Genomic DNA, 23794 nt, shown 5'->3' with positions numbered 1-23794 from the left:
GCTGTGGTGAGCTGTGCATTCCAACCAGCCTGGTCAGGGCTGGGGAGCACCAGTCAGGACTTGTGTTCAGAGGTGCACGTGTTCTTTGGTCTGCAGGCAAAGTACCAGAAAGAAACTTTCACCTTTGAAAGCACTGTTATGTCACTTTATCTTCTCAGTCTTTGTGGCTGAGTATTATTTGCCTCTTTCAAATTACTTGTAATATTTGGTTTAGATTATTTCAATGAATGTAGTGAAAGGGTATGCTTATTTGTATGCCTTTTTTTTTCTGATTGTTACCTCTGCCTTAGGCTAAGCCATGACTTCAGGATCTGGGCATGTGGACTCCAAGGCTGAGCTCACCACTTTGCTTGAGCAATGGGAGAAAGAACATGGCAGCGGGCAAGACATGGTCCCTATTCTCACCAGGTAAGATATATTAAGAAGTTCCTAAAGTTGAGGATCTAAAGTTAGTTGGCAGCGGCTTTTACCATATGTTTTCTTGAGGTTTTCACATACCTGATAACCTGTAATTAATTTTCTTGGTCTGGAAATTGAACTCTTAATGTGGTGTTTAAATATAAACTTTTAGTAAGAAATTTGTATTACAAAGACATCTTACACAAACTGTCTCTAAAAAGTGAATTTAATTCTCTGAAATAATAGAAGTCAGGAGTATCATTAAATACTTGAAATAACTTCGGTATCTTCACCTGAATCTTGTAAAACATCAAGATGGGAAGCAATGTGTGAGGGGTTTGAGATTGCAGTGACGTTGATCAGATTAAATGAAAGGATAAGAGTAGGATGAGTAGGAGGAACTATATTGAGAAGATATTATTGAAGCTCAAAGGGCATGTTTATAGTGAAATTTTAAAACCTGATTGATTTCTTTTTTAAGCTGTGTGATGATTGACTGGCATTGTATTGGGATAAAAATATATTCTGGACCAATAAATTTTTTAGAGCTGTGTACATAACACCATTAATGTTAAGACAGTATCTAGTACAAGAGAGAGATTTGGATTATCAGTTGCTTTTATGGTTTCCCAAGCCAGACCTCTTTTGAGGTCTTCAGTCCTGCTTTAAGAGGCAATTTGCAGAAATTCCTCCAATTCCTTGTCACACCACTGCTGGCAGACCCATGTCCTGCCTTGTGTGTGCAGGGCTGAATTGCTCTGTAGTTTGGGAGCAATCCAGGTGTCTCTTCTGCCTTGTTGGGTCAGACAAATCAGTGCACAGAGCTGGGGCTGGCACTGCGGGGAAGTTAGAGGAACCTGGTGGAGCTTCTTTGCTCAGGTCTGTGCTGTGTCTCACCCACTGGGCACAACTATATGGCTGTTCTTGCTGCATTTCAAAAGTAGCAGCACAGAAGAGGGAGATGAGCAACAGAAAGCCAATCCTAAACATTTGAAAATTAGTGGGTTTCTTGGAAATCATGAGATGGGTCTTGGTATATATTTGTGTGTTGTCTGAAGGAAACATATGTGCTATTTCAAGGCTTTTTCTTGTAGGCATAACCAGAAATTTACTGTATTCTAAGAAATTTAAAGTCATTTGGATGAAACGTATTGTCTTGTGTTTGTAGCAGTCTGGCACTTCTTGCTACTGCTCAGCTCCTTGAGCTCCCTACATTATTTATGCTCAGACTAGCCTGATAACTCTGTTGATTCTCAAGGTTTCTGTGCAGCAGAATGTTTATGAATGGTGAAAGCTTGGGTATTTTTGCTTTAGAGTAGATAGTACAGATTTATTTAAGGTAGGTGGCATGAGGATCTACTGGCTTTGGCGGATATTGGATTTACAGTGCTTCTGGTATCAATGAAAGCTGTGTTTCTGTTTGTAGGAGAGAGTTTTAGATGTTTAGATATTTAGAATTTGCTGGTAGAGATGCTCCCCAGGAATCCTTACCAACTGGAACATGCACTGGCCAATGTCCTGAGGCAGAGTAATGCCCTTGCATATTGGTTCAGTCTTAGGGCAGAGGGAGCTGTGGTCACGCTTGTTGGTGAGTTATTTTTCTAACTTCCTTCCATCTCGTGAGCTGAATGGAAGAAGACTTCCCTGTGTGGGTTGGGGTCTGTTAAATGTGGTGCTGAGGTGGCACAGGTGAGAGTGCAGTAACGTGACAAGGACAGCAACAGTGATGGCACCAGTTACAGACCACAACTGACCTGTCACTTCTACAAAGCTGGATTTCTGGGTTTACAAACACTTGAGTGTTAGAAGGTATGAACTGAAGCAATTGCTTGGAAAGCCTGTCAACAAACTGCAGATAATAAATACAAGTGGTTTTCAAAAATATTGTGAATTGAAATGATCCTGCAAGAGCATTATTTCATAGACTGGTTGCAAGTCATGTTCAGCCAATCAGGCAAATCCTGGGACTCAGATCATTCACTGCATCCCAGGAGCCTCTTTCATCAAGGGAGTAAATCAACATTTTAACATCATAACCTCATCTCTACAAACCAGCCGTATTTTGGTATGAGATCCTAGAGCATCTTACGCTGTTGCAATCTGCTGTAAAGGCTCAAGTTGGTCATTAATGCTAAGTGATGACACAGGGCAGGGTTAGGATGGCTTTATGCCATCTAGATCACTGGGAGCCTTGCAAAATTGACATACTTTTCTATATACCCCTGTCCCTTCCTTCCCCCCTCCCAAGGTGAGCTCAGTTTGTGGCAAGTGAAAATGAGGATCTGACTAACTTTCCAAAGACAGTTGTAAAGAGAAAAATAATTAGTTAGAAGTAAATGGCTCCATGTAAATCCTACATCTTGTCTGCAAACTTGGAAGTGGAGAACTAGTATAATGCCAAGTGGATGAAGGAAGTCTTGAAACCTGAATAAAAGTTCTGTGGTTTTGTGAACTGTGTTTAGTTACAGCCCTGTGTTCCAGGTGCCTATGTTAGAAGGCAGGAATGAGCTTTGGTAGTTATTTGACACTCCTGTTGCTTCAATTGAGAATTGACAAAGCTGTTGATCTAGATAGATACATCCAAGTCACGTCACAAAACACCTTTGTATGTGTTAGTTAAAAGAAGGGTATTGTAAGCAAGCTTGATTTTTCTTTCTTTCTTTTTTTTCTTTTGGAAAATAAATTTTTAAAAGGCAGTGGTTTGGTTTTTTTTTAAATTTTATTTTGGTCAAACACTTGTGAATAATTGTCTCAAAACCCTCCATAATTAGTGATTCACATTGGTGTTTCATTGAGCCTGTGATAATGTTGCTGTCCCTGAAAGCACTGGGAGCTGGCTCGCTGTTTGGCTGCCTACCCAGACAGGATGCACTGGCCAGAGTGTTGTGCTCACTTTCCATGCTGCTTGTCTGTCCTTTCTGGCATGTCACCAAAATGCTAATTATCACCTCAAAAGACCTGACAAGGCGAGGGTGCTGCTTCCCAGCTCCCCATTTGTCTGAGTATTCTGTCAGCAGGCACCCCTCAAGCTATTAGTTCTCATGGAAAAAAATGAGGAGCTGGCAGTGGAGTATTTAAGTAACTTGCTTTTGCCAGAATTTCTTGAGAGCTCACGCTGTGCCACCTATTATTAAAAAGGGACACAATTTGCATCCCTTCACAATCAGGCTTATAAAAGTAAATATTGGAACCCCACAGGATCAACAGTTTGTTGAAAGATAATTGTCAGATCAAAGGCAAGCAGGAAAGTTCTCTGCTCATTCCCAATGACCTAATTTGCTGTTCCTAGAATCTGGCAGGCATCATCCTCTGTTACATTGGCAAGTCAGTGTAGTTCACAGAGGCAGGACTAAGTACATTTTTGCCTCTAATCATGCTTGGGAATACTGGATATTTTCTGGAAAGTAGCAGGAATGGAGTAGAAGTCAGCAGTGTTCTGTAAGGGAAATCCCCTGTGAAAGACAAATATTTTTCTAGGGATTACTGCAGCCTTCCAGCAGTTTTCCTTCTCCTATAATAAACTCTGCCTAGATAACTACTCTGAGGTATTCAGACCTTGTTTTAAAATGCTGTGTTGCACATAGACTGCCTCCCACTCTGGACATTGGTAGAGGGGATGGAATAATGTTTTATACCAAGGAAATGAGATTTAATTTGCTAATGTTTTTTCAATTGAATTGAGTGCTCTTTATTTCACATCAAACTGCGTGTATTTGTGCTGTAACATTACATGGAGAAGTACAGTGGATGACTATGGAATTATGTATTGCTTGACCATGAGATAATTTTCTTCTTCTTGATTTTATTTAAATAAAAATAATTATTCATTCTCTTACTGAGCATTCTAAACAAATTAGAGCATATGATTTCTTGTGTCTGCTGAGGCTGCTTCTTAGTTTAGGGGAAGGCATAGCTCCAAAACAACTCAGAGGGGTTTTTTTTTTTCTGATACAGAGGACCATCTAATGTATTTTGAAGGTCTGTGAACAGGGAGCTGGCTGAGTTTCTCCTTGTCTTATCCGTGGTGGTAGTTGACACATGGTAAAAGGTTGATAACTGAAGAGAGGTTACACAGCACTTAATAGTATTTAATATTTATTAAATATTTATAATTATATTTAATTAGCCAACATTATTGAAATTTAATGTGTAAAATAACAAAAAACTGTGCAGGCAGTTTGAACAGCTGCCCTTCCACAGGCTGAGCAGGGAGGAAGACTTAAGTCACCTGTTCAGGACTTGTTCTGCTGCAAAAGAAAGACACTGTGGTGGTGAGAACACCAGCACAGTAGAGTAAACTTTATTATTTACTTTATAGAATAGACTTTATTTGCTCTTGTTCTCTACACTGTGTTGTAGAACACCACCAGGAGTCTATCATCAGTAAATAAAAGGTGTTGGCCCCTCTGGGTGTCATGTTTGTGCATCTCTGGGGGGTTGCTATGGGTTCAGTGTGTGGGTTTTTGGAGCTAAAAATGAGATGAGATGGTAGAGGCCAGTCTTTCCTCTCCCCCCTGTTGTGGACAGTCAGAAATCCTCTGGTGGCATTGAACACTGTTTGGGTGAAAGCTGATGGGCTGGTTTGCAGTGCTGTGACAGATCGGTGAATGTGAGGAGCTGTGCTCCATCAGGCTGAGTGTGAATTCTGCTGACTTGATGTCATTCCTTCTGCAGAATGTCCGAGCTGATTGAGAAGGAGACCGAGGAGTACCGCAAAGGGGACCCAGACCCGTTTGATGACCGACACCCAGGTAAGGTGCCCCAAGTGCTTTTGGCAGTACCAGCTGTCCCAGTGCTTACCTGGTAGCTCATAGTTAAAAGTAAACAGTTTTTAGCCTGAAATTGCTGACTGCTGATGGAGGTCTGACACTGCTTTTGCACTGGGAAGTTGTGCTCTGTGGTGCTGACACTAGAGCATCGCACAGTCAGTTTGAAGGTAGCAGTTCAATATTAATGTTGGCATCTTGAGGTAGAAGGATGAGTGTTTTCCTGTTTGTCCTGCAGGTCGGGCAGACCCAGAGTGTATGCTTGGTCACCTACTGAGGATACTCTTCAAGAATGATGATTTCATGAATGCGGTAGGTTTGCTCTGAGAACTTTCTCTGTCAATTCCTCACATCACCTTATGGCTTTTATTTGCTCTGTGCTGGTTGACCTTGGTACTTGTTTAATATTTATTTTAGTGGTGTCAGAATTCTCTTTTCTGTAACTGGTTTTTAAAATCGGTTTAAGAGCAACTCATTTGCCACTTTAACAAAGTGGCTCAAGTGAAGGGGAGTTCATGAGCCGTTGGAATGTGTGTAGCGACAATTGAATTAACTGTTTTCAAGGTTTATCAGTCTTTTTAAAGAAAATGTAGCTCCTCTAACACAAGTCCAAAAGCATAATTTCTTTCTGTAACGGAAATGAATACCACTAATTCCAGTGCCTTGTTTCTGAATGCTTGGAACTTCAGGGTTGCCTGTAGGAGCACAAGAGCAGCTCTAGAAGACTCAGGCAGAGAATCAGGAAGCAAGAGTCTGGCTTTCCATTTGCGTTGCTAGCCTCTATGACTTAACAGCTAGAATTTTGTTACATTTGCATCCCTGTAAACACCTGTATCAGTACACATTGCTGTAAGGATTCTGACAGATTGCTTGCATGTTTCTCTCTGTCTTAAACTGCAAGTGGTAAGCAAATACAGGTACAATTAAAAATGTGCAATTTCTTATGCTAATTTTTTTGTTATCTTTTCATATTTGTGCTGTTACTGTTACAGTTTTTAAAGGCATTTGTCTTTACAAGTCAGTTCAAGATAGATATTTATTCAGTGAACAGCAGATCAGAGGCTGTCTGCTTCTCTGAGAAGTAATTTCAACTTCTAAGGCCCTAAGGGAGCAGGCTAAAGGCTGGTCATGTTGAGATCCAGGGCTTAGACTGGCATTGCTTACTTTATTGTTTTGCTGCTGTGGGAGCTGTAGGGCTTTCACTGCTCTGGGTTTGGTCAGAGTTGAATTTCAAGCCAGTGTTGTTCCTGATCTTCTCCAGCTAGTGAATGCTTATGTGATGACAAGCAGAGAACCTCCACTGAACACTGCTGCCTGCAGACTTCTTCTGGACATCATGCCAGGACTGGAAACAGCCGTTGTCTTTCAGGAAAAGGTATCACCTGTACTAAAGCTTGGGTTTTAAGCTTGCTATATTTTGTACTCCAACAAGACTTCCCAAAGGAGAAACCAGTAAAAAGCCATATTGAAGTCTTGTCTTTGGGAGCCAATCTGTTCAGTCTTACTAACAGTTTGGGGCTTTTTGCTCTTGGCTTGTTCAGTTAATCAAATCTTGGGTATTCCATAGCTTTTTAAGGTGTGATATGACTGATTAAAACAGAGGAGCTGGAATTTAATCTAATGTTTTGGGAAATGTTATAATTTGAATTGTTGCTTTATAGGCCTGTGAATGGCTGTTTAGAACATGGAGGACTTGCCCTGTAATCCCCAGCTCCAGCAGAGCAATAGCTTTACTAGAGCTGAGTGATAAGCAAGTCATACTTTAACTAAGCGGTCTAAAATCCAAACGCTTTGTGAGGATTATCTGGAACTGTGATGGACAGCTGAATCAGACTTCCGTATGTTGACAAATGGGTTGTTCTGAAGGAATGCACACAGAGTGCAAAGTGAGGAGAAACTGAATTTCACTTAAGCCACAGTTTCCTCATCTGTAAGAATTAGTGTTTTTCTGAAGTTTGGAAATGAGGTAGCGCTTTATGTAAAAGTTTGGAAGTGATTTCTCTACCATTGGAAATATGGATAGGAACTCTAAAGCATGATAAAAGAAAAGAATAATGTGCACCCTTTGTGAAAGATGTAATTTAATTTGAGCTCTTTGTGATCTCTCCAAAAGCTGAGGCTGAGAAGCCTTGATCAAAAAACTATTTAAAACCAAAACAATAGTTCCCCATTTGTGGAGAATATAGCTATTTCCAGAGACCAAAGCTTTCTGTAAACCGAAATTAAATTAAGTTTTGCACTTAAGGACTTTTTTCCTTTTGACTTGAGACTATTTAGAGCTCTGTTCTGACACTTAGGGCTCCTTGATGTAGGAAGCTTTGGGAAGAGGGTGCTGTTCTGGTCACAAAGAGGCCCTCTAGCGACCAAGGGATTTCACATCCCGTCAGTTAGATTTTTTTTCTTTTTGGTTACATAAGAGCGTTGAAATAGTAATACAATTGTCTTCAAATATAAAGCAGGCAACTCTAAAAATCTGTAAGCTGAGCATTTCTGTTAAAATGTCTCTTTGTTATTACTTTTCACTAATCTTTTATTGTATTGTACCTATAATTCAAATTATGTGCAAGATTCCTGTCATGATAATGATGCACTGTTAATGTTTCAAAATCCAGTAGCAATTTAGAGGAAACAAAATAATCTTTCATTGTAAACCATTGTCTTTTCAATTGACTTTTAAATTTAGTCAGATTTCATTCTACTTGATGTAAATTCAACATAGTTTCTTTGAAATCTGCTACATTGCTGGATATTTTTATTAGTGAAACTGACTGGAGCTTTGGGCTTGTTTGTTTGGACTAATTCATACCTGTAGTATTTTGCTGTTTCCTGGGAAGTACCTTGACTGGCTGCTTTTTGCAGGTGTGCAAATCCAAGTATCTGCTTGAGCATAGTTTCATGCAGCTTGAAATCTTAGATTTTTTTTTTTTTTAAATCCAGGTATTTTTATTTGTTACTTGCTTGGTAGGAAATCCATCCTGTTCATTGCTAGAGCTAGAATTCCTCCCAACAGGTGCTTTCATTGGGACTGAGAAGCTGAAGATGAAATGTAACTGCTGGAACTGGTTTCTTGTTTTCTCCCTTCTAGGAAGGCATAGTTGAAAATCTCTTTAAGTGGGCACGAGAGGCTGATCAGCCACTCAGGACATACGCAACGGGTCTGTTGGGAGGAGCTATGGAAAACCAGGACATTGCTGCAAATTACAGGGATGAGAACTCACAACTGGTAATGATCTCTCAATCACTTCTCTTTTGTAGAGGACAGTTACCTTTTTGTTTTTCATATTTATTTATGGGGAGCTCACATTCATGGATTAATATATGGGTCTTACAGTGGTTGTAATATCTGTAAGAGTGAGTAGCTCATGGTTTCCATCCTTTCCTGACTCTGTGTCTGCTGAGGTTGGGGCATATGGCCTGATTATTCTGTTAACAGCAGTTGTGTTAAAAATGCCAATGGAAACCTAAAAAGTCAAATACTTCACTTTTTAATGAGACTTATATTCATACTTCCCTTAAAGAAGAATTTTCAGAAGCTTTACATCTGTAACTATTGCACATTGTAATTTGCCCACCAGACAGAGGTGTTAAAATGAAAGGTAAGTCAACATGGAGACAACTATGTTGGAATTGTGATGACTTCACTTCTCTTCTAAACATTGAGAGTAAAAGCATGACCTTTGGTTTGGTGGAACTGCAATTTAGCAGAGCTGCTGCTTGGAAAGGGAATGTTGCCTTTATTCCAGGCTGGGCAGAGATAATGGAAGGGTGCTGCAAGCTGGTGTGTGGTTCTGTTAGCATCAATATGGTTCATCTGCTCCTAGTGGCTTTCAAGCTACTCTCACAGAGGAGTCATGGTGCTGAAATTTTAGAATGAAAGTAGCTGTAACAAAATGTATTTGAGTTCTCTCATTCACTTTGAAATTGTTATTTCTCTGGGCAAATGTACACCACAGCATACTCAGCAAAAGTGGGTTTATATGATGGTAACAAGAAATACGGCTGAGGTGAGTTGTATGATCGAAGCAGGGTGTGTGTTCTCATGAGTGCTGCTTTTCTGGACAGGTGGCTCTGGTGCTGCGTCGGCTGCGAGAGTTGCAGGTCACTGAAATGACCACAAAACAGGAAAACAAGCGCCCCAGTCCTCGGAAAGTGCCATTGGATCCTCTGCTGCCCCTCGATGAGGAGGCTGTGGATATGGATTACGGGGAGATGACAGTAGATGGAGAGCAAGAGGAAGTTTCTGGTGATATGGAGATCTCCTTTCATCTTGATTCAAGTCATAAAACCAGTAGCAGAGTAAACTCTGCTACAAAGCTAGATGATGGGGGACTGAGAAAAGGCAAATCAGGGAAACAGCATGAAAGAGATGGCTTCCGCAAGGCCAAGCAAAAACTGGGCTTCTCCACCTCGGAACCAGAGCGGATGTTTGTTGAACTGTCCAACAGCAGCTGGTCAGAAATGTCCCCGTGGGTGATTGGCACTAATTACACACTTTACCCCTTGACTCCTGCCATAGAGCAGAGGCTGATTCTTCAGTACCTGACTCCCTTGGGCGAGTACCAAGAGGTGAGCATATGAAGTGGGGGAGGAAGCACTCTGTGCTCTAGTTCTCTAAACAAAGCCAAATGGAATTGTGGGGGAAAACTGGCAGAACTGTTATATCACTCTGGTATTTCCTGTCATGATTAAGATTGATAACTTTTCCTGAGCTGGTGATGACTTTCAGATTGATGAAGTCATGAGTTTGAATATTACTTGTTAGGTAATACTCAAACCTGAACCTAGCAGGTGTATGGTCTGGTGGTTGGAGCATGGCCCTGAGGATTTTATTCTGTGTTTCTGTTGAATTTGCTTGTTTACATGGCACAGGGCGAGTCACTTAGTTTGAAATGCAGACATTTTTCCTGTTTCCTATGGGGGATGTGATAGATTCCTGCAATTAAAAGTCTGAGGAAATAATGAACTTTAAATTCTAAATGAAGTGCTTTGTGTAACCTCTGGAGCAGTTCTGATGAGAAGTGGCAGGACCCATGTTATGCAGATGCTCTTGAAAGCTGGTATTACTTAAAGGGACAAAATAGTGTGGCTGTGTCAGATTTACCAGTGGGTTTTTTGGGTTTTTTTGGTGGGTTAGCTTCATTTGTAATGGAACAAAGCAACACAGTTTTGCTTTGTGATATATATTAATGTGTGTGCACATGTGTGCCTTGCTTCTGTGAGAGCCACAGAAACCATTACCCCCTAACATAACACCCTGCATGCTGACTGGATTGCTTCATATGCCAGCAATAACAGGCTATAAAAATAGGAATTAATAGCATAAAGGTGTTACAAAGAATGATGCAAAGGGTTTTGGTTTGTTGCCCTGCTCTCCTGTTTTTTCTGTTCAGTTGTTGGGTAGTTGTCTTTGCACAGATGGAAGGTGGAGCCTCTCTCCAGGGTGGTATCTGTGTGGACTTCCATAGCCGCACTTGAAGGAGAGTCTTAAGATTTCCGTGTGGCAGCTGCCATGCACCTTGCTGCAGTCAGCAGATGTATTACAAGAGGTCTGTTAACCTTTATTGCTTCCTATGGATGGAGCTGGTTACCACTGACCTCTCATAACAGGTATCTGCTAATAGGGGAAAATTGGGGGTTTGAGAGAGTATAAACCAAAAGAGACCTTGTAATTCTCATGAAACATTCAGCTAGTGTCCCATTTTTATTTTTCTCAGCTGCTACCCATCTTTATGCAACTGGGATCAAGGGAGCTGATGATGTACTACATCGATTTGAAGCGAACCAATGATGTGCTGCTCACTTTTGAAGCCCTTAAGGTAAATTACTTTCATAATACATAAAATATACTATAAACATTACAAAAGCATTGAATACATGCTTGCTATATGTCAAAGGCAAGTGCTCATCTTCTTTAGGCCTGTTTCTCGCAGCATTCCCTGGGATTGGAATTGGCTTCCACTCAATTGGAATGCCTTTCAGTTTTGTTTTTTTAAGTCTCAAGCCCTTAAAATGAAAAAAAAAAAAACAGGAAAGGGAGGAGGGAATAAAGAGATCTTATTAGTGCAGGGCCGTTAATTTCATCTTTCATCTGCCTATTTGAAGATGATAAAAACTTCTTTTTCTGTCAAATGGTTGTGTTCCTGCTGCCCTTAGATAGCATTCCTGAGTTGTTCCACTGGCTGCCATCTCAAAGGACACTTGTGAGGGATAAGGAGCATAAACATCTTGCTCCCAGAAGCTCCAGCATGACATCTCTGAGCTCAGTGGTTGAGATACTAGTTTTGTGTGAATAATCTTTAAGGTTACCTCCCAAAGGTACAAAGCCACACAAAATAATCTTATTCAAGCCAAATCTGCAATGCAGCAGCACAAGTTAAACTTTCTGTGCATTCCTTTCCTCTTTCACTATAACTTCTCTGCCTCTGATCCTCCAGTCTTCCTCTCTCTATCTTTGTCATTTGTTTGAGGATTTATTTCAAAGGAGCAGTGTCCCCACAGAAGTTGTAGGTTACTGCAGTTGGGAGTGGAGTGAGGTTTACAGTGGTTCTTACTGTTTCCTCTTAAGATGTAGGTAACACAGCAAAACAGTGTGCAGTAAACTTAAGTGCAGCTGCAGGCTTCCCTTTAATTGCCTTTACACTTCATTTTGTAAAATTCCTTTTGTCAGCAATATGTCATAATCAAAAAATTAGTGGAAATTTAAATAGTGCTTATTGATAATGGAAAGTTCTTTTGAAATTTGAAGACAATAGAAAGACCTTAATGTGGCCTGTTGGATAATTTCTAAGTTGCTCTGCCTTGTATTTCTTTTGCAAGATGTGCAAAAAAAAAGAGTGGTAGTGCCTCTTTTGCTGTTGTCATTGGGATAAATACTGCATTCTGGATTAAATGTAATGGGGGGAGGAAATGAGGTGGACAAAGCACAGAGCACTTGCTTTTTCTGCCTTTTGTTTTTCTGTGGGATGGGGACTGATGGCATTGATGACAGTTTGAAGAATTCCAGTCTAATTTATTTGCTTTTATCCTTCCTTAGCATTTGGCATCATTGCTGCTGCACAACAAGTTTGCAACAGAGTTTGTTGCTCATGGAGGAGTGCAAAAGTTGCTGGAGATTCCTCGTCCTTCCATGGCAGCAACAGGAGTGTCCATGTGTTTGTATTATTTGTCGTACAATCAAGATGCTATGGAAAGGGTAAGAGTTGCCCTTGTACTGTAACTGCAGTGATTCCCATCATTTCTCAGTGTTTCTACCTGTGTTCAAACAGTGAATAAATATCTCCTAAGCTAAAAAGCAAATTTATGTGCATGACTGATACATGCAGGGAAGTAACTGAAGACCTTGTCAGCATTGTCTCAGTACTTTAATCACCCTTTCCATCCTATTCTTCCCCCTTTCCCTCAAAAAAGCCCAACAAAACCTTCCTCCATTCTCATTTGTCTTTCTATCTGTTCCAATGGACTCCTATATGTGAGATTGTTTTTCACCATGCATGGTTCCAGATGTTACCTCCAATATGTACAGATACCAGGTAGAGCAGGTGTCTGTGGTACATTTTGGATTTCAGAGGAAGCCTGTTTCAGGGTACAGTCCCTTGTCAGGTAGTCTGTGCAAAGCCTCAGGTCTGAAGCTGATGGTGCTGTATTCTGTGAGTACATCCAACACCAGCAGAGATTGGCACACAGCAGCTGGTGCCAGCACTTCAGCTCTGTACTGTTCCTCTTGGCACTGACCCTGGCAGAGGGTTCCCAGTTCCTCCTCAGTAGGAATTAACAGACATATGCACACATGCAGTTCTGAGCACATGGTCTGCACATCTTGGAGGCAGGGTCTGAGGAACAGGAGAAGATCAGCTCTTTCTAGAGAAAAGTCAGGCTTTAGACTTGCATTTGATGATCCTTGCAATTCCCTTAGGCTTCAGTGCTGCCAGAGTTTGCTAGAATCTCAGCATAGCTTATGGTTCTGTTACACTGAGCAGAATTTTTGTTTCTGCAGTGGAAACTTGTCTGCCTCTAGCAAAGCATTCTTTGGATATCTGGAAGTGATATGGAGAAGGACTCTCTGGAATTATATTACACTAAGGCTGCTGTATTCATTGTACTTTGCTCTGGGAATGGACCAGTTTCTAGTCCTGCATTGCCAAATCATAGCCTTTATTAATCTCACAGCAGCTTTCTTTTACTGGTCTGGAAATTGGACTTTCATTTCGTGTCTCAGATGTCCCAAGTCAAGCTGGGAATAACTGATACTTGTCCTTGGCTTCTGAAAGAGCCCTCATTCTCCTCAGATGAATTCTCTTCAGCAATGTGTTTGAAGTCCTCCTCAGGATTGTTCTTTTGCTTTCTAGGTGTGCATGCACCCCCATAATGTGCTTTCAGATGTAGTGAACTACACCTTGTGGCTCATGGAGTGCTCCCATGCCTCGGGCTGCTGCCATGCCACCATGTTCTTCTCTATTTGCTTCTCCTTCCGTGCTGTCCTGGAGCTCTTTGACAGGCACGATGGGCTGCGACGTCTGGTTAACCTGGTAAGGGATGTGGCTTTAAGTAGGAAATGGGTTTAGGGTCAGATTCTGCATCCTGTAAGTGCAACAGTGGAGAGTTTTGTTCTGTTTGGTTTTGCTTGGGGTTTTTCCTCCTCGGTTCCCAAGAGGTCGAGAGGTTAGTTGAGTTTTTCTAAGTAATATTCACATGCATCCTTTTATCTTTATTATTTTTATGATTGTTGTCTAGAGACTTGCTACCCTTTGGGAGCTTTTTTAGTACAACTCTTGGGTTAAGCAGTACTCATTCAAGCAGTGGTGGCTTAGGAGTAGTCCGGATGTTTCTTTCCGCTGTACATACATGTGCACCCTGTTGGATATGGATAAATGCAGCCTTGTTCCAGGAGAGGAGCAACTGTGTATGCTGCAGTAACCACTGTACTTTCTGGGCATGAGTGACACTGTTCATGTACAAAAGCTGGAATGTCTGCAGGGTGTTGCTGTGCACTACTGCAGCTTGGGCTGTGTCTAACTTAGGGACATCAGTGCTGTAGGGTGCAAGAACACTGTATGGTGCCATATAAGGCGTAATAGTACTTGGCACAGTGCTGCCTCCAGATCTACACTGGTGTGACATCTGGATTTCTGTCTTCATATATAGTGAAGGAGAGGGCATGGTTCAATTTAGGCTATCTACCCTCACAGACCCCTTTTTGTTCAGACAGCCTTTGTCAGCTCTCAGTGTGCTTCCATGTCCTGTACAGCAATGGCATTGTGTTTGTGTTTGGTACAAGAGCCACTGAGAGTTGTAGGTGCTTTATTTCCTGAAGACTGAGCTGATGAAACTTCTCTTCTCTCACCCAATCTCCTTCTGAAGATAAGCACTCTAGAGATCTTAAACCTGGAAGACCAAGGAGCCCTCCTGAGTGATGATGAGATCTTTGCCAGTCGCCAGACGGGGAAGCACACCTGCATGGCCCTGCGTCGGTACTTCGAGGCTCACCTTGCCATCAAACTGGAGCAGGTGAAGCAGTCGCTGCAGCGCACTGAGGGTGGCATCCTGGTCCATCCACAGCCCCCCTACAAGGTGAGGAGGGCATTGCAATCTTTTCACGTGGTTGTTGCATTTTTCAATTGATTCCAAGCTGCAGATATGTATAGATATCCTTTGAAGTCAGTGCAATAACTAGGCAGTGTGCAATCATTTTATTTGTGCTTTTTTCCTGTCGTGTGGAATGACACTGCAATAGGAAAATGCAGAAGAGCCCTCGAGGTTCATCTGAATTACATTTGATTAAGGCTCCTGCTCATGTGCTGTGCTTCCCTTTCCATCTCTCAAAAACTCAAAGGCAGGTTGTTTTTGATACTTGGGGGAGTTTCCTATGCTTTGAATCTCTGAAAGAATGAAAATCTGTATGTGTATAGAGGTGCATAATGTTGAAAAACTTGGAAATAAGTTTGATTTGATAATAACTGAAATGTGTCTTTTGGACTCCACTGTTTTTAGAAATTACCCGGGAGATCCAGATAGATAATAACCCATAATCTTGGCCATTTTTTTTTTTCTGATTTCTCTCTGTAAAGCTGGTTTTGTTGGTTTGTTTTGGGATTTTTTTGGTCAATTTGTTGGGTTTTTTTTTAAACCAGATTTTATGACTGCTTGGTTTGAGAGAGCACATTCACCTGTGGTTTGATTAAATTTATAATGATTTTCTAGAGGAACTGAAAAAAGAAAATATAAGGGTGTTTTTTTTCTTCTGCAGAAATCACTTATTTTCGGTAACTAAAGAAATGTATATAAACTGTTGCTTTCCTGTGTAATTAAAAATATTGAAAGGTCAACTTGCTAGGAATTTCTTTTTTTATTCAGTGTGTTTTGTAGTCAAAACTTAGAAACTGTACTTGGATACTTTTAACAACCTTTTTTAATATTTTCAACGATGGTGTAATAGCAACTAGATTAGTATCTTAAAAGCAGAGTAGAATTTTAATTTAATGTAACTTTTCTTCTTAAATTGGCCTAAGCTTTCTAACACTGTAAAGAAACTTAAAGGATATTATCCATAAGCTTATTATTGTATATTATAGTGACAGTTGCTGTATTCTTTTATAACTGGGGAATAAACCACAAAGTAAATACTTAATCTGCAAGACACAGTGGTAGTCTAATCTTGTAGATGCTGTTTTCAGTTAAATCCCTGCGGTGGGGGATTTGATATGCAAGTTTGTAACCCTTGTGGTCTAATGGTGTCTCTTCCCTGCAGGCCTGCTCCTATACTCATGAGCAGATTGTAGAGATGATGGAGTTCCTGATTGAGTATGGTCCAGCACAGCTCTACTGGGAGCCAGCAGAGGTGTTTCTCAAATTGTCTTGTGTCCAACTCATGCTTCAGCTCATTTCCATTGCCTGCAACTGGAAGACATACTATGCAAGGTGAGCTGTTTGCTGTAGTGTTATATTTGAGTGCAGCACTTGGGGCTCTTGGGCAGGACTTTACACTTCCAGATTTTCTATCTTGATAGCATTTAAAACAGGCACATGCTGGTTAGTGCTGTTAGGGCCTATGCTGGAGCCACACAGTGCTTATCAAAGTTAACTCTGGGGAAAGCAGGACTAAAATTTTGAGGCAGAGAGAGGGGTGTCAAGAAATTTCTGAAGAGCCAAAATGCCTCAGGCCTTTAACTATGACACTGATTTCTCAGGAAAGCTTAATTGCAGTGCTGCACCACTTTCTGTCTGTCTCAAAATTTGTTTAGAGAAAGGCTAGAAAATGCTCCAAGTAGAGGGTGAAATCAAAACATAACTTAGTCCACCTGATTCCAGGATTAGGACTCCTTCCTCCTTATTTCTGCTGCCTGCAGGAGGTCCTTGCTTAACTTAACCTGAAAGCCTTTGAAATTTGTTTTGCTTCTGCAATTCCCTGCCTACCTCCGTCTCTCAGGTTGCACTCTCCTGGGTAGTTTCTGTTCTCTTGTTTCTTTCCTTCTGCACCTGTTTCCTAATTACTACCTGGGTTAACTCCTACCTTTCCACACAGGCTTATAGACCTCCTCTTTTTTTGTGTTGTTCTGCTCTCTCACCTCTTGCTGAACATCCCTTTTCACCTTCCACACACCTATGTCTCTCTTAAACTGGAGCCCAAGTTGGTGGTTTTTTGACCATCAGAGTTGTCTGGTTTGCTGCTAAACACTTTCTTTTGACTTCAGAAAAACATCCTTTCTAGTTGACTTATGACAGAGTATTTTGGACAGCAGTGTTTCCTAGCTAAGATGTAGAGTAAGATTAGAATTAGAAGCTTAATTTATAGTGCTTTTGTGAGTAAGTCTTAATGTTTTTATTTTTATAAGTACAAAATTACAGTGCTTTTAGGAGCTTGTGGGGATAAATGTTGGCAGACTTCATGCAATGGTGTACATGTGAGCAGTGCCTTCTGTGGAGACCAGCCCTTTTCATTCTAAAATCAAAAGGCACCATGAGATGCAGCAGATGTGACTGATTTACTTCCTTTTGTTGGAGTAGAGTAGATTGAATACTATTTTATGTTATTGAAACAACTCTGGACATGCAATTCTAAGAAATTCTTCTGTTGTTGTCTTCCAGGAATGACACAGTACGATATGCTTTGGATGTACTGGCCATCCTGACTGTAGTTCCTAAAATCCAGTTGCAACTGGCAGAACCTGTGGATGTGTTAGATGAAGCTGGATCTACTGTTTCCACTGTGGGTAAGCTGAATGGTCCTGATGCCTTACACATTTATCAGTTGTCTTCTGCTACGTGGTTTTTGGCTGGCTCTTCCTCACCTACAGTGTGGCAAGGGTTAAAATAATTCACGTACTCAGAGTTACTGTCAAGGTTGCAAACAAATGGGAGAGTGCACTGTGGTTAAAATTATGTCATGATTAGCACTGTGATTGGGTTACAAATTCAGAGGTCTTCCTCTTACACTTGTTTTCAAGAGCTCGTTAAATACAGGTGGAGGCAAATATACTTTTATAATGGGACTATTATGTTTCCTTGGTTTCCCAGAAATTTAGTTCCCCTGAGGATATGGCATTTGAGAGTATGGGAGAGGAACAATTATTGCTGTGTTAGTTATGTTCTAACTGGTTACCTCCAGGTTCAGCATGTAAATGAGTGAGATGTGCCTGGATCAGATCCAAGGCTTCTGCTTTACCTGGAGCCTCTGGAGCCTCACTTTTTTTTTTTTTTTTTTTTTTTTTAAGAAAAGAATAATGAAAATAAAAGGCAGGCAGAGTACTAGATACAGGCAAAAGACAGTTTCTTTTCCACAAAAACTCAGTAGGCAAATAACAATTCTGTGAGGGTTTGGGTCTTCTGAAGCAGACATTAAACTAACAGAATTCCTGTGGGGAAAAAAAATAACCTGAAAGTTCCTTTTTTGCCTAATTCCTTTTGAAAGTTATGATATGATTATTTTTTCTTTAATGACGTGGTCCCCCTCCTTCTCTGAGTGTTTACTTTGTTAGTGTTTATACAGGAGAGTTGCTCACTGCAGCAAGAGTCAGAGCATGTCTGTGCATCATTGTTCTGATACCTTAGACTTTGCACTCCTGGGCTGTGCTTGATCACCACTTCTCACAGATTGTGCAACACTTCCCACTGATGATGAAGTGCAGGACCAGCAGTGCAGGAAAACATTTTGCTCAGGAGGTTGAAGGATATGTCTTAGACTAGTTAGTAGAATTTCAGGAATTTCCAGAATTAAGGGAATTACCTACTTTCTTCAAATTTGTTGGAAGCCTCCCTTACTTGTCTGATCAACTTGTGTAAGACACATTTTAGAGTACTAAAGAAACTACTTCTTTCCCTCACTAGGTATTAGTATCATCCTTGGCGTTGCTGAGGGTGAGTTTTTCATCCATGATGCCGAGATTCAGAAATCAGCCCTTCAGATCATCATCAATTGCGTGTGTGGCCCAGATAACCGGATCTCCAGTATCGGAAAATTCATCTCTGGGACTCCTCGGCGAAAGCTTCCTCAGGCCCCCAAGAGCAGTGAGCACACGTTGGCCAAGATGTGGAACGTGGTGCAGTCCAACAACGGCATCAAGGTGCTGCTGTCGTTGCTGTCTGTGAAGATGCCGATCACTGACGCAGATCAGATCCGGGCGCTGGCCTGCAAAGCCCTGGTGGGGCTATCACGCAGCAGCACCGTGCGGCAGATTATCAGCAAGCTGCCCCTGTTCAGCAGCTGTCAGATCCAGCAGCTGATGAAGGAGCCGGTGCTGCAGGACAAGCGCAGCGAGCACGTGAAGTTCTGCAAATACGCCGCCGAGCTCATCGAGCGCGTCTCGGGGAAGCCCCTGCTCATTGGCACGGACGTCTCGCTGGCGCGGCTGCAGAAGGCGGATGTGGTGGCCCAGTCGAGGATCACATTTCCCGAGAAGGAGCTGCTGCTGCTGATTCGGAACCACCTCATCTCTAAGGGCCTTGGGGAAACTGCGTCTGTCCTTACGAAGGAGGCTGACCTGCCCATGACTGCAGCATCTCACTCTTCTGCCTTCACCCCTGTTGCAGCTGCAGCCTCTCCGGTGACTCTGCCTCGCACTCCTCGCATAGCTAATGGCATCTCAGCCCGTTTGAGTACCCACACTGCTGTAGGTTCCACTGCCACCTCTGTCCATGCTCAGGCAAGGCCGTCTGTGTCCCAAGGTCCACCTGCCCTTCCAGGCCCTTCTTACGCCAGCAACTCTCCTCTGATTGGCAGGATTAGCTTTGTCAGGGAGAGGCCGTCTCCCTGCAACGGCAGGAAAATCAGAGTGTTGCGACAAAAATCGGACCATGGCGCCTACAGCCAGAGCCCAGCTATCAAAAAGCAGCTGGACAGACACCTTCCTTCCCCACCCACGCTGGACAGTATAATCACAGAGTACCTTAGGGAGCAGCATGCCCGCTGCAAGAACCCTGTTGCCACCTGTCCCCCTTTCTCTCTCTTTACTCCCCACCAGTGTCCTGAGCCAAAACAGAGGCGCCAGGCGCCCACTAACTTTACCTCACGGCTGACCCGCAGGGCGGCCTTTCCGAAGTACGGAGGGGTGGATGGTGGCTGCTTTGATAGACACCTTATATTTAGCAGGTAAGGAAGAAAAATGTGTTGTGATCCCTCTCAGGATGTATGCTGTGCTGAAAAGCCTTACTTGGATTCAGGCTGTGCAGTCCCACAGTGGAGTATCCTTGGAGACAAAAGAGTTTTCATTCACAGTGACAGTGAGAGCCTTGAAATGCTTTTTTCAGTAGTTCTGTTTGTCTTGTCCTCAGTGCTGACCCTTAGTACGCAAAACACACTTTATTTTCAGTAGCAACATTGATTAATGAAGCTTCTAGCTCTTTGTTCTCCTTTGGAAGGTGAGTATGTAACACCAGTTTTACATGAGAGTGCAGCACAGTATGGAGGATGGTTGGCTGTTAGAATCTGTATTTTTTTTCTTGCAACTGAATCTTCAGCACCTGTTACCTTTTTATATGGCCTTTCCTGAAGTTACACTGAAAGGGGATGAAAAGTTTATCAAAATAAAGACTACACGTTCGTGAAGGCATCTTCACAGTGAAAGCAGTGTCACCATGGGAAGTTATGTCAGGAGGTTATTTGGCTGATGTGATGTTGTCTTGTGTTTAGTGTTTCAGAACTGTTACGAATTTTTTTGCTAGCTCTCTGTACTTATCCAGGTGATGACATTACAGACTTTCCTTCAATCCAGCTTTGAAGATGGAGTTCAAGTGTTTCAGCTTAATGATGTGCTTTAACAGAAGTACCATGTAGTGGAAAACAAGCCCTCAAGGATTGCAAGCACTCTTGTAATACTGGAGCACTAGTCTTCAAACTGACACTTAACTTGCTCTGGAAGAAGGCTGTAACTTGTACCTATGTAATCTTTAAGGGTTGGATTTAATATCATCACACAGCATTACAGTTTTGCTTCTCTCTTTTGGTTTACCTATGTATTTTTGCCTTGTCTAGGTTCCGTCCAATTTCTGTGTTCAGGGAAGCAAATGAGGATGAGAGTGGCTTTACCTGTTGCGCATTTTCTGCAAGAGAACGATTCTTAATGCTGGGTACTTGCACAGGGCAGTTGAAACTCTATAACGTGTTCAGTGGACAGGAAGAGGCCAGTTACAACTGCCATAACTCTGCCATCACGCACCTTGAACCATCCAGGGTAAGGAATCACAGACCTGTTCTGATTTTTAGCAATTCTCACTGCCTAAGCCCTGGTATGTTTTGGGTCCCTCTGGATATGTGCATCTAAAATATACCCACTGGCTGGCCTGCAATGCCTGTCATGAAAGCACTTGTAATAGTTGCATATTCTCCCTGTTGTTAGTTCTTCTTTTAGGTTTTTTTCTTCCCAAGATAATAAGATACACAGTGGTTATGTGCCTTCATAAGAAATTAATATACATATCTGGAAGTGGAAAAATGCTTAAACTGACTATCACACATTTATTTATATGTGAGATAAGATACCAGAGTTCATATATCCTCCTTTTTCTGGAGAAAAAACGTCTTTCAGGGGATGATTCTAGGAAGAAATAAAAGTTTTACAAGCAGAATGAATTCCACTCACAGGGCATCAAAATTCAGCCATGGATTATCCTCATTTGATCTACTGTTAACATCATAGATTGTTCCCATTGTTATCTGTAAAATTTTACTTTGTTTGCCAAGGGCTCTTTATGTTATACATAGTATTAGATTTTATCCCTGTAGGAGTAGTATGAGGCAGAAAAATCTGCTCTTTAGTTCCTGAATTAAGCTTAAAAGTTAAAAGTGTACAGGTAAAATTGTAACCTCTGTTTTCTCTGGTATTCTTTTCCCTTCCTCCACTCCGATCTGGAAATCCAGGATGGATCTTTATTACTGACATCTGCTACGTGGAGCCAACCTCTGTCTGCCTTGTGGGGAATGAAATCTGTCTTTGATATGAAGTAGGTACACTCTGATTCAGCTGTGGGGTGTGCTGCCATTGGAAGAACCATTTGATAAAGGAATAAATTCTGTAAAACAGAATAGCACAGATCTCACAATTTTACTTGTGAAAAGTAGAATGTGATCCCTTAGGGTGGTATTTTCCTTATTTTAATTGGTACTGAGCAAATTCTAAGTAATTTCTACCTGAAGTCATGTTCAATGCAAGATAGATCAGTAAAGTCACTTACTCCTGAAGGCAAGGAAACATGTTTGTGTTTTTATTCATGTTTGTAAATTACCTTGGTAATCTTTCTGCAGCCAGTTCAGAATTTGACTAGCATGGAGGTTTGCATGGTGAAATTGTCAGACCTGCATGCAAGCTCTTTAAAATCTATTTCAGTATCTGCAATTGTTCCTTTCCATAACAAAAACAAGTGGAAGACTCTTCATTTTTAAAAGGTTTGGTTGTTGTCTTCTTCAGTTATAAGCAACTGTTTTGGTGTGACCTGTGTGGAGTCAGCTGGAGGCCTTTCTTCAGTGGAAAGGTTTAACTTCCTCAGGCTGTATGTGTTCCAATGTTCATGATGCCATTCATTGTTGATTTGTCCAAAGAGTGTTATGTTTATGGCAGGCCCTATTGATGGCAGGTCTGAATTTGCTACTGCAGTATGCTGTGGTCAGTGGCAAAAGAGAGGTTTTTCTGCATCCTTTCTCTGTTGTTGAAACCTGTGCTGGAAGTGTTTGGGTCGTTTGGGTTGTGTAGAATCTGTAATTCCTTGACTTCTTTACTAACTGTATCTGCAGGCATTCCTTCCCTGATGACCAGTATGTGGAGTTCAGCAAGCACTCTCAGGACAGGGTCATTGGCACAAAGGGAGACATTGCACATGTAAGTACCAGGAAAGCTCATAGCTATGAAGCTCTGGCAGGAATATAGTTCTCCGTAGGATGTTTGACTGATGTGAGTGCTTTAATCTGTGTAACTGATGAGCTTCAGAGGAAAGCTTTGAAGGAAAACTCCCTGTTCGTGAGGGTATAATCTTGACCATCCCAACCAGCTGTAGCACAAGCAGTGTGGATGTGTTACCTCTTTGGGAAAGTATTCTGGGCAACTGTAGTCTGCTTTGTTTTATTCGTTTGAGAGAGATCATGCAGGATTTTTTTTTTCCCCTCTGGAGTTGCTTTCTTAGCCTTACTTCTCAGTAATAGTAATAATAATAAAGTTCTGCTGTAAACAGTATCTCAGTCAACAGCTGTGGGAAATGACGTATTAGAAGTGTCCTCTTCTCCCTTCCCCCCCAAATTTGCAGCTTATTTTTGGGTAATTTAGCTTCACCACCGTACCTTCAGAGAGCACTGTTGTAGTGCTTTGGATGAATACCTGCAAACTGGACAGACAAGGCTTCAGAGAGCTTCTGCTGCTTTGCAGGGCTAATTTGCATTTGTTACAAGCCCTGTCTCTCTTGAAGGAGAATTTGTGTAAAAACTTGTCATGAAATATAACTTACTCAAATTGTTTATAATTTTACATGTTACTCTGATTTGTTTAAGTAAACTCTCCATTCCTGCCCAGTTTTCAACTTGGATTTAGCTGGAAGTCAGATCAATTTGTGTATTGTGTTTATCTGGTAAACAGATTTGTTTTCCAGTTCTAGAGAATATTTTCCTCTGTAAGTTTGAACAAGAGCTAGACTCTGAAGGATGTTACAGATCAGATTTATCTGAGGAGCTGATCATAAACCCTGTGTACTAGTTTAAAACCCTTTTTATATTCCAAAAGTTTCTTGTGCTGAGGCGCAAAGTTGCCTTTCAATGTAAATGCCAGGAATTTAACTTCCTTTTCTGTAGTTTCTGGCTTTTTTCCCTCACTGTGTGCTTTGGAGTTTTAATGTTTGTAAATACCATCTGCTCTGAAAGCAGTTCCATTTCTGAAATAGTTTCTGGCTAAGTAGTACCTTGTGATTGCAGCTTCCCAGCCCACTCCTCATAGTGGGGTTATTTTATTTGGAACTCATCCTGATGGTAGTGAAACATGTCAGTGAACCTTCAGTAAGCCAAGCACTGGCCAAAACCTGTTGTGAGGCTTGGTTCCAGCTGAGAAAAACTATTAAAGGGCTGGTAGGAAGGGTTATTTATGGAATGCTGTCACATGAAATGGAAAAGTGAAATGGGGAATGGGGTGATTCTGTAAGCATTCTAGAAGGGGGAACAGGGG

At 41.5% G+C, this 23794-nt stretch overlaps 1 protein-coding gene across 4 annotated transcripts in view; it reads left to right on the top strand.

The window, feature by feature from the left end:
* The window catches only part of DCAF1 (DDB1 and CUL4 associated factor 1), a 49211-nt gene that overhangs the window by 4800 nt on the left and 20617 nt on the right, over positions 1–23794 (top strand). For all 4 annotated transcript variants that reach the window (XR_014854786.1, XM_085072935.1, XM_085072937.1 and 1 more), the window contains 16 exons: positions 291–408; positions 5074–5150; positions 5404–5477; positions 6427–6540; positions 8251–8388; positions 9228–9731; positions 10880–10981; positions 12199–12357; positions 13511–13690; positions 14523–14732; positions 15910–16079; positions 17247–17371; positions 18486–19746; positions 20629–20827; positions 21514–21596; positions 22384–22468. Coding sequence is in view for 3 of the 4 variants with exons in the window: in XM_085072935.1 (XP_084929061.1) it covers positions 299–408; positions 5074–5150; positions 5404–5477; positions 6427–6540; positions 8251–8388; positions 9228–9731; positions 10880–10981; positions 12199–12357; positions 13511–13690; positions 14523–14732; positions 15910–16079; positions 17247–17371; positions 18486–19746; positions 20629–20827; positions 21514–21596; positions 22384–22468 (3591 nt within the window). In the remaining variant the exon portion in view is untranslated. The remainder of the gene's footprint in view (positions 1–290; positions 409–5073; positions 5151–5403; positions 5478–6426; positions 6541–8250; positions 8389–9227; positions 9732–10879; positions 10982–12198; positions 12358–13510; positions 13691–14522; positions 14733–15909; positions 16080–17246; positions 17372–18485; positions 19747–20628; positions 20828–21513; positions 21597–22383; positions 22469–23794) is intronic.

Source organism: Lichenostomus cassidix, chromosome 12, assembly GCF_008360975.1.
Source record: "Lichenostomus cassidix isolate B80296 chromosome 12, HeHo_3.0, whole genome shotgun sequence".
Taxonomy (NCBI): Eukaryota; Metazoa; Chordata; class Aves; order Passeriformes; family Meliphagidae; genus Lichenostomus; species Lichenostomus cassidix.
Note: the sequence above shows the minus strand (reverse complement) of the source record. Positions and strands in the feature narration are given on the sequence as shown.